General features: G+C 44.6%; 2 protein-coding genes across 9 annotated transcripts in view; both read left to right on the plus strand.

Annotated features, from left to right (window-relative positions):
• HEMK1 (HemK methyltransferase family member 1) overlaps positions 1-2,517 on the plus strand; it is a 32,978-nt gene extending 30,461 nt beyond the window's left edge. For 7 of the 8 annotated variants that reach the window (XM_054838085.1, XM_054838080.1, XM_054838081.1 and 4 more), the window contains one exon: positions 167-2,517. In XM_054838085.1, the coding sequence (XP_054694060.1) occupies positions 167-203 (37 nt within the window). In that variant the 3' untranslated portion in view covers positions 204-2,517. The remainder of the gene's footprint in view (positions 1-166) is intronic. The other variant, XM_054838084.1, reaches the window with a different exon arrangement.
• Positions 2,518-10,026: 7,509 nt separating this feature from the next.
• MAPKAPK3 (MAPK activated protein kinase 3) overlaps positions 10,027-16,174 on the plus strand; it is a 125,420-nt gene continuing 119,272 nt past the window's right edge. Inside the window, exons 1-2 of the mRNA XM_054837650.1 lie at positions 10,027-10,043; positions 10,176-10,259. The gene's annotated coding sequence lies outside the window, so the exon portion shown is untranslated. The remainder of the gene's footprint in view (positions 10,044-10,175; positions 10,260-16,174) is intronic.

The raw sequence follows: 16,174 nt of genomic DNA on the forward strand, positions 1-16,174 counted from the left end.
GGCAAGTGTTTCTGAGTCACAAATTCTGGTGCAGATAAGCATTTCTGATGGGGTGACTAGCTCTGGTGAGATCATTGCTATTGGAAAATAGCTGCTTTTATAGGATGGAGGTAGAGGCATATTCTCCCTAGCAAGACTTCAATCTCTATCATTCTTTTTCCCACAGGCGTAGGTTTCTGCACATCCAAAACCAAAGCGGGTGACAACTGTACCAGAAATAACTCTTCTTGCAGTATGCTTTTTGCTGGTGAGCCCTGCTGAACAGCTTATTGAAAACTCTGCATGGCACAAAGAATCTCCACTTCGTTCCCCAGTGCACTGAACTCTCTGTGCAGCGGCAGACCCCCTTGTTTCCTGATACAGACTTCATCCAGAGATGTAGAAGTTCAGCACAGCATGTAGAAGTGTTTCACTTTCCTTGGGGAATTGCATGCAACTTTTCAGTTTGCTCTGCTAAAGTGACTCATTAATCTCAGGAGCCAGTATGGAAGAGTTCACAGCTCCAGATATTTCATTAAAAATACAACTTCTCAACATGTCAGATCACTCATTTGACCTAGAAAGAATTTCACTCTTTTTTTTTTTTTTGGCCTTGAGTTAAATTTGTATAGAATGTGACCAGATTGGATGATGGGTCCAAACATGGATTTGCTGATATAATGGGATATGACTAACCTGCACATTTCAAATTCAGTTCTATTCCAGGATCCTGATGCCTTGGAGTAGATCTCCAACAGCAAAGCAGCCTTCATTTCCCAGTCCTGCTGAGTGACGTGTCATTGAAGGATCAGTGCACATTACACTGTCTGAATCTACAGCACCTGACACTTGGTGGATGCTGCCAGAAACAATCAAAACACTGTAATAAAGATAGTGTTTCAGATCAGTGTCCTTACAAGAATTGCTGGGCAATTACGTTTTCAAACATGCTAGCAGACCTGAATAAACGTCAGGCACCCGCACATTGCTTCTCATAGTAATGAAATGCTTAACTTTCACGTAAGGCATTTAAATGCAAGACTTTACAAAGAAGGCCAGAATTGCTACTCCAGTTTTGCAGATGGAGAAGTTGAAAAACGGGAGGTGAAATGATTTGTACAAAATTTGACAACAGGCTAAGTTTGGAGTAGGACCTGACTCTTGACAGCCGTGGGAATAGCTGAGGTCTGTTTCTTTGAGAAGGATGACTCAGAGTCAGGCTGCCTGAAACAACACTGAGAGAAGTCCCTGAAATGGACAGTCAGCATCATGACATTATAAATAATGGCAGGATTAAATTCAAGATGCTTCATGTTGTTTCCAGCATTGCAAGTTCCCTTTCTGACTATAGCTAGCCAGGGAAGGAAGGCAAGAAAGCACACCAAAGGATCTGGTCTACCAGTCTGAATGGAAACACTTGCTGGGCCAGTGGAGGTGAGCGTTCAGTAGAGGGCAAAAGCGTCCAGACAGTTACAGGTGCTATCAGGCTCTCTGTCCAGGCTGAACTGGGAGTGCCTGCCCAGAAGCATTAGGTAGGAGCTGCATCAGCAAACCACATCTGTTTGGAAAGCTGCAGCAGATTCAGAGGACTTTACATGAGCGCTAATACCTCTAGTCCTTTTCCCCTCTACCTCTCCCACACTCACATTCCCTGCTCTTTCACTCACTTTTTAACTCTTGAACATTGGTCCTGCTTTTCCACAGATCCCTGAGCACTCTCTGATGTACCAGCACTCAGGTCTCCACTTGGATCCTCTCCCCACCCTCTGGGCTTTTACAGCTTTGTCCACAGACTGGCCTTTCACCCCATCATACCACTCACACTGCATTTAACTTCCCACCGTTCTGCACCCCTCAGTTGTTTACCATGTCCCATATGCTTTTTACTTGAAGTTATAAGCCTTCTCTGGACTGCAGTACACCTGCCCTGGTTAAACACAGTAGAGGAAATCTAGGCAAGGAGAGAACTAAAAAAGTTCAGTTAAAGTGCTCTTCATCCTAGGTTTGGAAATAAAGTTCCAGCACTGCTGATTTCTGGCAGTTTTGCCTGCTAGAGCTGTGAGTACAAATTCTAGTCAAAGAGGTGTTGTTTTGTTTGAGTTTTTTAAAATAATAGTGTAGGGTCTTTTTTAAAGTTCAGTTTGTCAGACTTATTTCTTTAATTTTTAAACAAAGTTCATAGATTTCATCTGGGTATTGGCAGTGTTTATGTATGAAACAGGGCAACCCACAGAGCTTACTTCTGCAGGATACTTTAAAAGCTGCATAGTTTACTGGCTTATAAGAGTGTTTAATGGCATCATATTGCATTCTTCAAGGGGTAGGCTGATTCCCTGCAGCAGGCTGGAGTTAGATGTCCCTCTCAGAGCGCTGGTGCCTGGGCTGCAGAAAGTGGTGTGCCTTTTCTTGGAAGCATCAATCACTTGTCAGAGCTCTGAGCAGGACGCTTTATGAGACAGGCTCTTGGTCTAATCCAGTAGGACAAGTGTTAAATTCCTATATTTATAGCTAAAGCAATAATAAAAATGCTTGCATTTCTGTGGGTTTGTGTTGCGTAGTGGTTATATGTCTCAGAAAATCACATGGTGCTGCTGACCTTCTCATAAAGACAAGAATGGAGAAAAATTGCTCTTCTTCCCAAGAGGCTGGATTTATTTGTCAGACTCACATCTGAGGGAATGTGCTGGTAGTACAATATGTTCTTCAGTCTTTATGCATATTGGTGCAGGCTCATTTTGGTACAGAAGCACTGCAGAGCTTTTCGGGGATGGTGATTTTAAGGAACCACAGGCATTCCCAGCACCCTTGCTAAAGCACCGGACCATGTCTGTGTTGTCTTTGTTGCCTGTGAGCGGGAGGCTCAGCTGATGCCAGCAATATACTGTGCACGTGAGCTCTCTGCAGAGGCATAGCTGCTCCCTAAGGCCACAAAAGGCTGATGCTTCAGTCAGCATTTTATGTAATCCAGTATCTGACATAATTTAATTTTCTGGGACTCACTAGGTCTTTTGAACTGTCAAAATGGTGATTTGTATCCTGAAGTGATGCTTTCAGAGAAAGGCTTTGTTTTCCTTCAGGACCCTGAAGAGTGTGGTTGTGTGTGTGTTCAGGTCTGTGTTCTGGAGAGTTACCAGGTGTGAAGTACCTACTAGGGTCACGCTGGCCATCCCTGAGGAGGAGTTGGTAAAAGCTTGATCTTTGACAGAGCCCTGCAGATGGTGCTGTGGTCCCAGCTTAGCTGTGTCTGCTGGAGAACAGTCCTACCACTGGCTCCCCACTGTGTGGGGAGCATGGCAAGGTACAGCCCCACAGGAGAGAGCTTGGGTCAACAGAGGGCTTCAGCATAGGTGCAGCTGCAAAGCGGGGCTTTAACCTCTATTCCTGTGCCTGCAAAACAGAGCTTTGGTGCAGGGCTTACGTGGGGAGGCTGGAAGGGGACCTCACAGCTTGTGATACAGGACTGGGGTTGTACCTCATGCTCTTAATGGGAGGCCCGAAGTCCCCCTAGGGCTGCATTAATCCATGGGCTTGGACAATCTCTAGTATGCTGGGGGACAGAGATACAGTACTGTTCTTGTTCTGGTGTAATTTCCATGTAAGCACCCTGAAGTGCAAGTGCCGCTTGCACAAGTGTTTTCAGTCTTCCACGCAAGATGTGGGGTGAAAGGGACTTTCTCAGGGACCTTAGAGAGTTAAAAAAAATGTGTTTATCCTCACTGTGCTCTCAGCTGACCCTGTAGTCTTGTAGGGATGAGATGCTTTTCCAGGTGAGGAACTGACGGACATTGACTCCATTAGGGTGACATGGGAGATCTTTGGGGACCCAGGTACTGAATGTGTGTGGATTATTGGTCAGCACTCATTTCCTTGATGCAGGTCCATAGATCAAAATGGGTTGGAAGAGAGCTTGACAATCATCTAGACCAATTTCCCTGTCCAATCAACTTGGCTTACATCATTCCTGACAAATGTTTGTCCAGGCCTCCGGTGCTGACAAGGACTCTTGCATGCAAGCTGTTCTGGTGCTTTGTTGTTCTTCCTGCTAGAAAGTTATCCTTTGTACCTAGTCTTCCTTGCTGCCATTAAAGCTGAGTACTACTACTTCTGCCCTGAGGGGTAGAACAGCTGACTCTCTCATTAGACAGGCTTCCATGTGGTAGGCTGTTCCTGTGTTTCTTCACAGTCTTCATTTCTGAGGAAAGAACACCAGCGTTGTGTTGTGTATGTAGGCTGCTTGCACATCCTTCCCTCCCTGCCTGAGAGATGTAAAGGTGGACCGGGTGTGCTGAAGGGTAGTGTGCTTCAGGCGTGTTGCAGGTGATACTTGTGCTTATTGTGATTGGAATAGCAGAGCTGTTACAGCTCATCTTGTTACAGGAGAGGAGTCATTTCTCAAGCAGTGAAGACCAAGCCAAAACTTGCATTAACATTTTGTTTGTCTGGGCAAGTTTTCAAAAGCTGTATTTAAGTTTTAATAAACTACTATTTCTGCTCCGGGTTGCATCCGGAGGGACAAATACCCAGTGAGAGAAGCCTTCTCTCACAGTCAAGAAGATGATGAGATACCAAGGAGACTTTATCCAGTTTCCAGCCTATTTCCTCTTCTATAGAGGTTTTTGATATGCTCTAAGTGTTGGAAGTTTCAGATGTTCTTCCCTGTGGAGGGTCATGTCACAGTTTTCCTCTGTTTCTTTTGCCTGGCAGCTGCTTGCAAATCTCAGCATGGTCCATCCAGTCCCTGGTTGAATGCAGGAGGCTATTTAATTCTACCGTCCTGCAGCCCTGGGGTCATGGCCAAAGCATGCTCCGCGTTCAGCTGTTGCAATTGGGACAGGTAGCAGAAGTTACTGTAGCCTCAAGGATGTTCTAAAACGTGCCCTAGTCGCAGAATCAGCCTCTACCAAACTTTCCTCTGCCTTGCAATCACCTCTGTGGTTGTGCCAGGTGGGCTTAGGCTGGCATGCCTGGGGTTCAGAGTCTGCACCTGAACTATTCCTAAGATTTGTCCTTTGGCCTGGGGTAGTCTCGTGTAAGTGTGCCTGCAAGCAGGAGGTGGTGTCTTGTGGGATACTGACCTATATGATCTCTCTGCCCCGGACTCTCTGGTCTCGCCCCTCGCTGCCATGATGTGTCTGGCAGAACAGCCTTCTGAGGGTGGAATAAAAGTACAAACGGTTTGCTAAGTTGCCTGCTCATATTACTTGGCGTTTTTGATCCCCTCCAGAGTGGGTGCATCAGGGATATGTTACCCCCTAGGCAGAAGGAATGGAGCAGACCAAGGAACATGCTAGTAGTGAGAGGCAGGATCATGCTAACCTGTGTGTGCTGTGCTGAACTCAATACCAGGATGGGTTTCCTTCTGGGTTGGATCCTGGGATCAGGCCTTTGGGGAATACGGTGTGTGCAGACACACTGGAGTTTTTGCAAGACCAGCTGTTTTTCAAGGGATATGCTCTTGAGCAAGCTGCTTTAGATTTCTTTCTCTTTGCCTGAGGAAAGAAATCTACATGCCTGTGGATTTCACTGTGAGGACAGAGTGGGTAGGGATGACAAAGAAGGGGGAACCTGTTTGCAGCAGTTCCTGCCCACAAGCAAGGCCTGCGTAATTCCGGGTGTGCCCAAAGCAGGTGTGACTTGCACTCTCTTCTCCATCTGCTGTTGCTAGGTCAGAGGCAAATAAGCTGTCATTCCACTTTGCTCCCTTTGGGAAGTTTAACGCTGCATTTGCTGGAAACTTGCCAGTGGTTCCATCCTATACTGGGATTCACCAAAGCTGAATTCAGATCCCTGCTGTGTGACAAACTGCAGGCCTGACCTTGGGTGTATTATTGCTTACTCTGTTCCCTGCATTTACAGTTGGAATAATATTCCTCTGCTGTCTTACAGACCATTGTAAGAGTACCTTATATAGAGGATGTGGGGTACTCAGTTACTTCAGAAAGGACTGTGACTGTCCCATGGCAACCTCTTCTTCAATTACATCTAGAAAGAGCAAAGAATGAGCCAACTTTTATGAAAGCCATCCCATCTGCTTCTTGGTGACAGGACACACCACCCCACTGCAGCATAAATCCAATTTGCTTTGCTGATTTCCAGTGCTGCCAGTGCAAAACCAAAGGATGTAGGAGTAAGCCAAAGTACCAGCACTAGTTTTTCTGCAGCAAGCACATTTTTGGGCATGATGGGAGCATGATGCACAGACAAACCAGGCTGCTGCAGAGTGCTGAGCAAGTGCATCCTGTTCACAAAAGCAAGTGGTGCTTTTACAGTGCATGAGCATCAAATATGTTGCTATTGCAGACAGGTGGAGAGAAGTGCTGCCACATGTTGTGGTCTCCATGGTTTGTCTCCTTTATGTGGTTGATGTCAGAACTGTAGCTTTAAATGGCAGCTTCTAGCTCTAAAGATCTGCTTCATCTTCTCCTTTCACCAGCAAACCTGAATGGTCACTCTTCTGTGTCTTGTGTGCTCGTCCTAGCATTTTGGGCAGAGTGGGCATCACCATGTCATTTCAGTTGCAGCTACCCTGTCAGTGTTACGATGACAACCATGGCTACATGAGCAAGGTTACCACAGGACAGAAGGCCTTAGAACAGCTGCATGTGAACAAACTGCTGCCTGGGGAGGAAGAGGCCTTGTCCCCATAAATATTTGCTCTGTGTTCAGCTTGCTTCAGCAGGCTACCTCAGTATTCTCAGGCTTCATCCTTTCTTTTGTGACAGCTGGGATGTTCTGAGATCATCCTGTCCATGGCAGGGAGCATCAGGAGACATTGCAGAGATTCTCAACTTGCAGGCTGGAATTTGCAGCATGGCAAAGAAGAGTTTGCCATCTAAATATCCAGGACCAACAGATGTGGTGAGAAACTGAGGCAAAGGAAGAACCACAGCAGAGTCACAGGAAGAGCTTGAATGCTCTTAATGGCAGTTCTGACAACCTAGCTCTAGCTGTCCTTGTTTCTCCCCTTACAGGTTCTTTAAATAGTATAGCTGTCCTAGCTGTCACCTGTGGGGATGATAGTGCCTGGAGAGTAGGAAGTAGTTACTGTTATTCCTTCCTGTTTGCATGAAGAAAAGATAGGAGAGTGTGACCCGAGAAAAGCTCAGTTTGGAGAGCCTCAGTCTTGAGCTATGGCATGAGGGTAGTTTTCACAGTTTGTGTTTCTGGCACAGCGGTTACTAAACACTGCAGGACCTGGATGTACACAAATGACAGATGTGATGGAGGAGGAAGGGAGTGATGAAGAAACCATTACATGAAGTTCATCTAGAGGAGACAAGACTCTTAAGAAAGGGTGTGTTAAAACAAAGCTGAGGTTTAAGGAGGGGTGGCCTGTGCCACCACATTCCTGCTTTGCCACTCTGAAATGATAAGTAGAAGTGTGGGGCTGAGTCTTCATAAGGTACAAGTTGTATATAGGAGGCAAAGTTTGAGCATCTCTGCTTAATGTCTGTACTACAGAGAGTGAATGGAGCCCCTTCTCCAGTGTGGGTTGCTTTCTGGTGGACCACGGGATGGGCAAGCAACAGTGGACCAAGCACAGCACTCTGAGGAGCCTTGTTCCATATAGAGCAGAGCACTGCTCAAGGGGTGTCACAAAGATGCCACTTGCCCGAGTGTATGGGAGGCAGAACTCTGCTTCTAGTAGGATGTCTTCAGCAATTCTTACATGGGGGATTTTGATTTCTACTTTATGCTAGCTACTGTCTGTCGTTTTAGCTCCCCACCTGCCTCTTCCTTTCCTGATGGCTAGCTTGTCTCCTGTGTTTTGCATATGTGCTATAGCATGCGCAGAGTGGGGCATGCCCATCAGCTTGATAGCGCAATGCCTACTGCAGTGGAGTCCTTACTTGGCAAGCTGAGCTGCTGCAAGAGCTGCAGTACCCAGCAGTGCTGGTAGAAGAACGGCTTCTGCCATTAAAATCCTTACTGTTTATCTGAAATATTCATCCAAGACTGTCTAGAACGTGAACACAGTTGCTTGGGTTGTTGAAAAAGGCATGAATTATTACAAAATTCCTGGCCTGGCATTTGGCTTATGATGAATTACTTAGGTTTGCATAGTGCTTTGATGTTCCAGCTCTAAATCCAGAGTAAGCAGTTACAACTCCCTTGATCTTAATGGAGTCATCCTGCTCAATCCAGTTGGGTTGAAGTTGGCTCACCTGGTGATATATGGTATTTCTATTCTGTGAAACAAGCGTCCAGTCATTGATTTAAGCCTTTCCAGGAACTGGAGGCTGTTAAGCTGATAAATCTTTTCTCCTTTTCCATATTGCTCGGCTGCTTATCTGCAAGCGACCTTCTCACCATCCCTTTTGACTTTGAGCTTGCTGCTTCTCTGGAGTCCTCCTCTGAGCCTTTGCGGTTCGTGGTGTGTTTGTGTTGCCTTAGTGCTGAGAAGCTTTTCTCACAGGTTGCTCCATCTCTCTCTAAGCTTTCAGTACTCTATTCCCCTGCCAGTATCTTGTTGTGTAATTCTTCCCCTGCCAATACAGTTGGCTTGCATGGATAAATTTCTTTATGCTAGATAACTTGGAGTAAGCTTGTGACAGAAAAATCCCAATTTGAAAGGTAGTTTTGTCTTGTGTTGTCCTTCATGTGATTTTGTTGCTGATGGTGTTTGCTTCGGTGGGAGTCATGGTCCTGGCACGTGGTCTCTTTGCTTGAGAAGAGCAGATTAAGATCATACTTTGCGCAAACAAGGCTGCTTCATTTAACGTGCATGGGCAGCGAGCACTCAGGCTAAAAGTAGATTTTGTACTTTAACTTCCAGGTCAGTGAGTTTTTTGTTTCGTTTGTGTCAGCAGACAGTAGCCCTTTGTTCAGCATCACAACTTTTTCCAGCTCAGCAATGCACACGCGTGCGCGCACACACACACGTGATGCACATCCTGAATTGTGCAATAAACTCCATGCTAAGTTCCATAAGCCCAGTAAATATGTCATCTGTTCTGCTTCAGGGCTTGGCCAGCAATAAAGCCAAGAGTATGGAGGTAGTTAGTTATTAATTTATTTTGGCTTTTCCATCCATCATTGCCTATGTGAGAAAGAAAAGGGGCATAAATACTTTGAGAGTGAAAATTGGGTCTTTGGAGAGGTAACTTTGTAACTTGTGAAAGCTGGATAATTTAATGAAATTAGTCAAGTATTAAACAAATTAAATATTTAATTTTGTAATTAAGTAATTTTGTTACTAAGTAGGGCAGGAGTGAGGCCAGGGTAGGTCATGAGCATGAAAGGTCATGAGTCATGGGCATAAAAATTAAAAGATGAATACATCTGGATGAATGCCCTGTAGCCTATTGTTGGTGTTCTAATCACAAAATAACTGCTTGGACTCCTGTCTTTGCAGCAGTTGGTGCTTGCTAGCACCCTCCTCTGCTCACGCAGAGTCTGGAAAAGCAAGAAGGAAGGCACCATCCTGCTCCTGATGGCATGCCTTCTCCTGAGCACCCCTCTAGGAGGTGTGGTTGCTTGCCAATAGAGCCTTCAGCATCCACTTTTGGATAGAGGTGTACATCCCACACAGGAGCATGACACTTCTCCCTCTCAAGGTCTGACCTGCTGCTTTTCTGCAGGCAGCGGGCAGAAGAGTGAAGGCAGCCCCCTTGTTCCTTGCTCTTTTAATCTGGCAGTGCCTTACTCCTCCACCAAAGCTCTGCTCAGCCCTGGAGCGCTCTCACACCCAGCTGTGCCTGACCTTCCATAACCTCACTGTTTGTGCCGTGGATCCCTGCAGAATTCCCTCCGTCCTCATCCTCTTGGACTTTGTCCCTAGCAAAAAATCCTGCTCAGGCTTCTCAGAATTAACATGCATTAGCCTAACTCAGAATTGCCCTTTCCTGGGAATTTCTGACACTGTAAAGCTTGTTTGTTTTTTTCTCCCCCCTTTTTAATCAGAATTAAATTTCCTGTGACAACACTGTGTCCCAGATTTTGAGTTTTAGAAATGTTTTGCTCTGGGATTTCTGAATTTTTGTTTTGAGTTATGTCCATTTTAAGTTATTGTACTGCTTATGCTTACTGCTGATTTGTGAAGTAAAGACTTGCAATAGGTCACAGTATGTATATTATATAAGAAAACACAGTAGTTAGTTAGTTACCTGTTTTTTTGTGGGTTTTTTGTGGGGTTTTTTAATTGATAAGAACAGCTGCTGCTTAATATGACTGAAACATCTTATCTTATTCTCTAGAACAAGAAGTCCCTTGTTTGCAATGTAATGAAAGTCTGGCAGTGCCATTACAACACCCAGGAACACCTTTATCTAGAAAAGCAGGTAACGTTTCGTTCTGTAGTAAGTAGCGATTCATCTTAATGATCTAAATAGTAATAAAATATTTCACTACTTCTGTCATGTTGGGGCAAGGTAATAACGATGCATGTGGGCTAAAAACCTCTGAGATAAAATATGTGCAATTTGGAAGTTCTGAAATAGAGCTTCTGAACTGCCAGAAACAAAGCTGTTCCAAGTAGCTTTGGCAGGATCTTTTATCAAAACCAATGCTCTTTGAAAAACAAATTTAAAAAAAAAAAAAATCTGTTCTTAAAAGAAGTTCTTCCCAAGAGGATGTTTTGATGGTGCTTTTCTACTAGCTGTCTTTGTCCCAACAAAGGCAGTCTTTGTTATGCTCCTTGGCATTGTGAGTAGACAAGACTTAGATGTTTCTCACTAGGACTTCAACCCAAGTCCCCATAGTGAAAGTCCTAAAAATTCCTTCACTGCACAAGCCGCCCTTCTCTGGCTCCTGTGCTACTTTTGTAGTGCTCGTAATGCAGCATGTCAGGTGTGAAATAATTCTCCTTATCCTGAGGCAGGAGCACGCTGTTCAAACAGCTGCTGTCTTTCCTGCCCCTCGCATGGGGAAAGATCAACGTGCTCTCACTCTTTAGCCTCTTCAATGGAGGCCTCCCCGCACGTGGAGGAAATGGTGAGTGTTATCATGCCTGTTTCTCTTTTCCAACGTGCTGCCCAAACAAGCAACACAAACGTATTCCAAAAAACCCCAGGATGGCCTGTGCAGGGAAGATAATATGCATGACTGGGAGGCTGCAGAATTAATAGAGCCAAAGTTTTCTTTCCTGTCGTGCTTTGCATTGAGATTGGATGACTAGTGGGTGGGTCTTTGCTGCTCTTGTGGAGGAAGGTGTTTCTGTGGTGCCTTTCAGCGGTCGTCACTGCAGACACTGGTGGGAAGTTTGGGGAACCAAGTTCCAGTGTGGCTCAGAGCACGGGTGAAGAGTTTATCAGTATTAAATCCATGCAGCTATTACACCATGTAGTGAAAACAAACTGATACTGTAGAAACAGATTGCTTGTTTGTTTTAAGTAAACATGCTCAATTTGGGAATAGCATCCACAGTGGAAGAGCAGGACTGCAGTGGCAGTGGGGTTTGTAAGTAGGATGTTTTCGTTGGACTTGGTACACAATCCAGGCATCAGTAGTTTTAAGATCTAAAGTATCCCAGCAAAGAAGCATGCATCAGCTGTGTGGTGCCGAAACTGGTCTGCCCTTAGCAGAACATCGCTGCCATGTTCACCCCACTCCCCTGGTTTAAAAACTTTCTTAATAGTATCAGTGAAGGAAACTCTTACCTACCAGGGAGGACTAAGCTTTCCAGAAGCCAGAAATAAAGATGCTGACAACTTTGTTGCAAATGCAGCAATAAGATGATGAGTGACAGTTTTTGAGTTTCTGTAGAACAAATAGATTTTGTGAACTGGTTTATGCTGTGTGACCTTAAGGCCATTATTACTGCAAGGATCTGGGAGCAGTGCATGAGTGAAGACAGGGTATGAGGGCAGTTTCTGGCACCATGCCACTGAAATAGCACTGGACATGTTCCCATGGGTGTGCTCCTCTGAATTTTATTTCCACAAGACAACAGATGTCCCCACTTACCCCAATTCACAGAATTAGATTAAGGGTTGGAAAACGGAAGAATTCTTTATTCCCTAGGCTAAGATCTGGGTTTAGCTACGTCCAAATTGATTCTTTATGCAAGTATAAAAAAGCCTTTGCTTGTTCTTAAATGGTATTTTCTATGTCATTTTTGCCCTGTCTGGGTTTATACTGAAAGCAGATCTTTGAAAGGCTGCAGTCTGAGAAACGTCATAGCTACGTGTGCGACACTGGAAGCTACAGGCAAACCCCAGTGTAATGAAGTTAGTAGGAATTTTGCCCGTGAGCAGGGAACTGGTGTTTCATTAGCAGGGAAGCCTGAGGAGAGTTGGCCCATGTTAAGAAAAGGATGTTCCCGTTTTTCCTGGCAGCAGGGAAGGTTCAGTGTATGCATCTGTACGTTCTGAACAGGTTGTTTGGCTGCATTTTGGAGCTTCTAGAGTCTTAGGGAAGGGCAGTGTACTTCTGAGTAGGGCAGAGGTATTAAATTTGAGGGCCTAAGGGAGGCTGTGTCCTTCTGTCACCACTGACTGAGCCACAGAAGATCCAGGGTTGAAAGCCAGAGAGTCAGGGGTGTTCAGAAGAGTCCACCAACAAGGGAAGGAGGCCCAGGAGACATAGGATCAGGGGAGTCTTCTGTGGGGGTTTGCTTGTTTTGAAGTCGGGGAGCAGGGTAGCACGACTGGTAGCTGCAGTGTGTGTGTGAGCGCCCTAGGGAGCGTGGGACTGAGTGCTGGCACCAGCTTTGAGCCGAGTGCTCCTCAGGCAGCGTGGGAATGATGTGTGCGAGGTGCTGGCAGGTGGGAGTAAAGGGAATGAGCTGAGTGCTGAGGAGGCTGCTGGTGGCAGCAGAGGAACTTTGATAGCAGTAGGAACATATGGTGAAGAAGTGTCGGAGCTGATATGGTTGTAGGATAGTTTCAAGGAGACAGTCCTGCTACAAACAGGGAGGTTTAAAACCAAGATGCAAGTGCGTGCCAAGAACACTGTGTACAGTTCTGTCAGAAAAATGTACTCGCGCAGGAGCAGGTGCAGAGCAGGGCTAGGAGGATGAGTAAGGGACAGAAAGCTTAGCAGATGAGAGAAAACTAAGAGAGATGAGTTTGTTTTGCCTAGCAAAGCAAAGACTGGGAGATAAATGTGATGTCTCTGTAAACACTTCATTGCAAAGTGAATACTGGAAGGGAAGAAAAAGTCTTTATAATAAAAATCAATGCAGGCACAAGGACAAATTGGTACAAATTTGCTATTAATAAACTTAGCCTGGAAATTAGATTTTCAACCGCTAGAGGAGTGAGATTCTGGAGGAGTGTCTCAAAGGGAGAAGTGAAAACCAAAGGAGCTTTGTAAAGAAGCCTGAGGAGCCTGCAGTAGCAAAGGGAGAATAAATAAAATCTCTGACAGTCTCATTTCATTTTATGTGTGTTGGTGCTATAGACAACCTGACCCAGTAGTCTAGGCAGGACAGCAAGTTGCAGTAGAAGGTGGAAGCAGCAGTCAGCAGCCGTAATTAAGAATCGATAGCCAAGTTACAAAGCAGCTGCAGGAGATGGGGAGTTTCAGGGTAGCTGAGCTGTGCAGTTATCCAGCTTTGGCTGTATCTGGTGTTTAGGAACAGATGCTTCACCAAATTGACTAAGTTTAGAGCCTTTTCACAGCATCTTTTAGAACCAAAACATGCACAGCAGAGCTCTGTGGTAAATGTTCTCTCTCCACTTCCCAGTTGCTGCCATTTTCTGCTCCGTTCTGGCACAGACCTACATTGTGGCTGTAGTAGGATAGCTTTGTCTCTGTGTCCCTAATTCCTAGTTCATAAAAGATTAGCATATGTTTTAGGACATACTTTGAGAATGCCTCTAATTTTGCTGGATGCTTCCCAAGAGAGCTCTTTGGCATGAAATTGTAGGAGGGTTAGCAAAGTTTAGCAGAGCTGCCTTTGTCAGAGGAGGTTCTAGGATCTTTTTGCAAACCAGCTTGTTGGTTTGCAACAAGATTGAAATGGTGTTGGTAAATTTTTGGATTAAGAGAAAATGAAGTAATTTCTTGAAAGTGTTTTGAAAATGACAGTGTTATCCTGGGTCAGAACTGAGGAACGCTCACCTATGGGACAAGCTGAACTTTTCAGGCTAGAAAATGAGAGGAAAATGCAAATAGATAAGCAAAAAATCAACCAACCAAAACAAGAACTTCAGCCCTTAATGGTGGTACACAGAAAGGGATTCCCAGAAATGGCAATTCTTTGCAATTGGGATAAAGAATGCAAGAAGCAAGCAATAAATAGAAGATGCATCTGGACAGAAACATGAGGAATGAAAGGGATAGTAAGGCAGGCAGAGCAAGTATCTTTTTTCATGTCTTAATCAGACATGAGTATTCAGGGCAAAGAGAGAGTTTATTTCTCATTCCTTCTGGCTGTAGACCTGGAGAGCATCAGAGATATATGAGAGAAAGCTGGAGGAACATTGTTGCCCATCTGAAGAAAAAAAATCTGCTGCTTCCTTGAATTTTGCCACAACATCCATAGTGCAGCTCTGCCGAGTTTGGTTTTCTTTGCAGCATTTTTCTCTTACTGATAGACTTTACTTATTTGTCCCCCAGCATAATCCTGACTTAACAGTAAAACTAAGCAGAGCATTGGAAAGCTGCCATTAATTGATGGAATCAATGCATTGGAGGGATAAAGTGAGTATAAAAATGGCATTTCCCAGAGGAGGCTTTTACCCAGTCGTATGAGAAGTCATAGGTCTTTCAGAAGTGGCCAGCCTCTCTTGCCTCCAGCTCATTAAAGCATTCTGTCCTTGCATTTTCAAGTGATCATGGAACCAGCAGATAATTTTGGTAGGGAGAGGGGAAATCATGAAGGACTGACACCAATGTGGTCTAATAGTTGGCAATGTCAACAAGCCTAGTCCTCCTCTGCAGCCCGGCTTGACAGCTAGTCCTTACACAGAGGCTTGAGCTCTTAGCTTACTCCTTTTCAGTGTCTTTGGACCATTTGGTTCACTTACGATGAAGTTAACTGTCCTGTGCACATGCCGATTTGGTACCTTGTTTTTATATTCTTCTTTTGGTGCACAGAAATGGTGTGATTAAAGCCAGGCCTCAGGGACGTATGACCCGCAGTTGCTATTGACTTTGGGAGATGTTGACCTGCCAAGTCAAATGCGGAGAAAGAAAGACAAGATTGAATCCTGGTCTTACCTACTAGAAATGAAGACAAAAAGTTGCTCAAAACTGTATTCTAACATATCCTGTCTGGAAATGAGTGCAATCTTACCCATACTCTTCCCAGCAGAGTCTTTCAACATTACCAAAAAAAAAAATTGATGGTAAGAAAAAGTTACTTGTAGACTGTCACAATAAGCAAAGACTTTAATCAGCTGAAGGTTATCAAATTTAAATGATCTGGATTTGTTAATGGAATAATTCCTACAGCATTATCTTACTCTTCTGAATATTTTGGGTGTTAAATATCCCAGATACCATTGTGGTAAGTCTGAATTTCTGTCTGGTTTCCAGAAGTTAAAAGCTGGGGTTGAGTTCTGTGAGACCTAGATCGTCTGCAGGAAAAAGGGATTTTCTTTCACTTTTCTTTTTTTGCAATGTCTGAAAAATGGAGTTAGAAACTTATTATTCTGGAGACAAAAGTTTTGTCCTCAGTTGTCCAAACAATGCCTGTTCAGATATGACAGGAATACCTCTGTCCCAAGCTGTCTTGGAATGCTTGCCTGAGCAACATAGAGGAATTTGGAAGAAGCCTACCTGCATGCTGAGTTCTTGCTCACAGTTCATGCTCAGTCTTCTGTCCTGGCAAAAAGAAGAGGTGAATACAACAAATGCTGATTACTAAGAACTTGAAAGCCTCAAGAAACTGTAACTAAGATGAATCTATCTCCTTCTGAGATCTTCTACAAATTCTTTTGTACTTTCTGTCAGTTTAACATGGGGATAGTCTGTATAGGGGATAGTCAAAACGAATGTCTGTATTTCTTTCCATTTGTTTTCCTTTCTTCCTCTGCCACTCCATTCTTTCTCTTCTTTCCCTCACAGCTTAAATGAAACCAACTAAGATGCTTGGTAAGTGTTGTACTGCTTTAATTCCTTTTCTTTGTAACTCCATGTGGTGGGTTGACCCTGGCTGGAGGCCAGGTGCCCACCAGAGCCGCTCTCTCACTCCCCTCATTCACTAAACAGGGGAGAAAAGGCATAACGAAACGCTTGTGGGTCGAGGTAAGGACAGGGAGAGATCACTCACTAATTATCGTCACGAGCAAAACAGACCAAACTTAGA

Source organism: Grus americana, chromosome 11, assembly GCF_028858705.1.
Source record: "Grus americana isolate bGruAme1 chromosome 11, bGruAme1.mat, whole genome shotgun sequence".
In the NCBI taxonomy this organism is placed as follows: Eukaryota; Metazoa; Chordata; class Aves; order Gruiformes; family Gruidae; genus Grus; species Grus americana.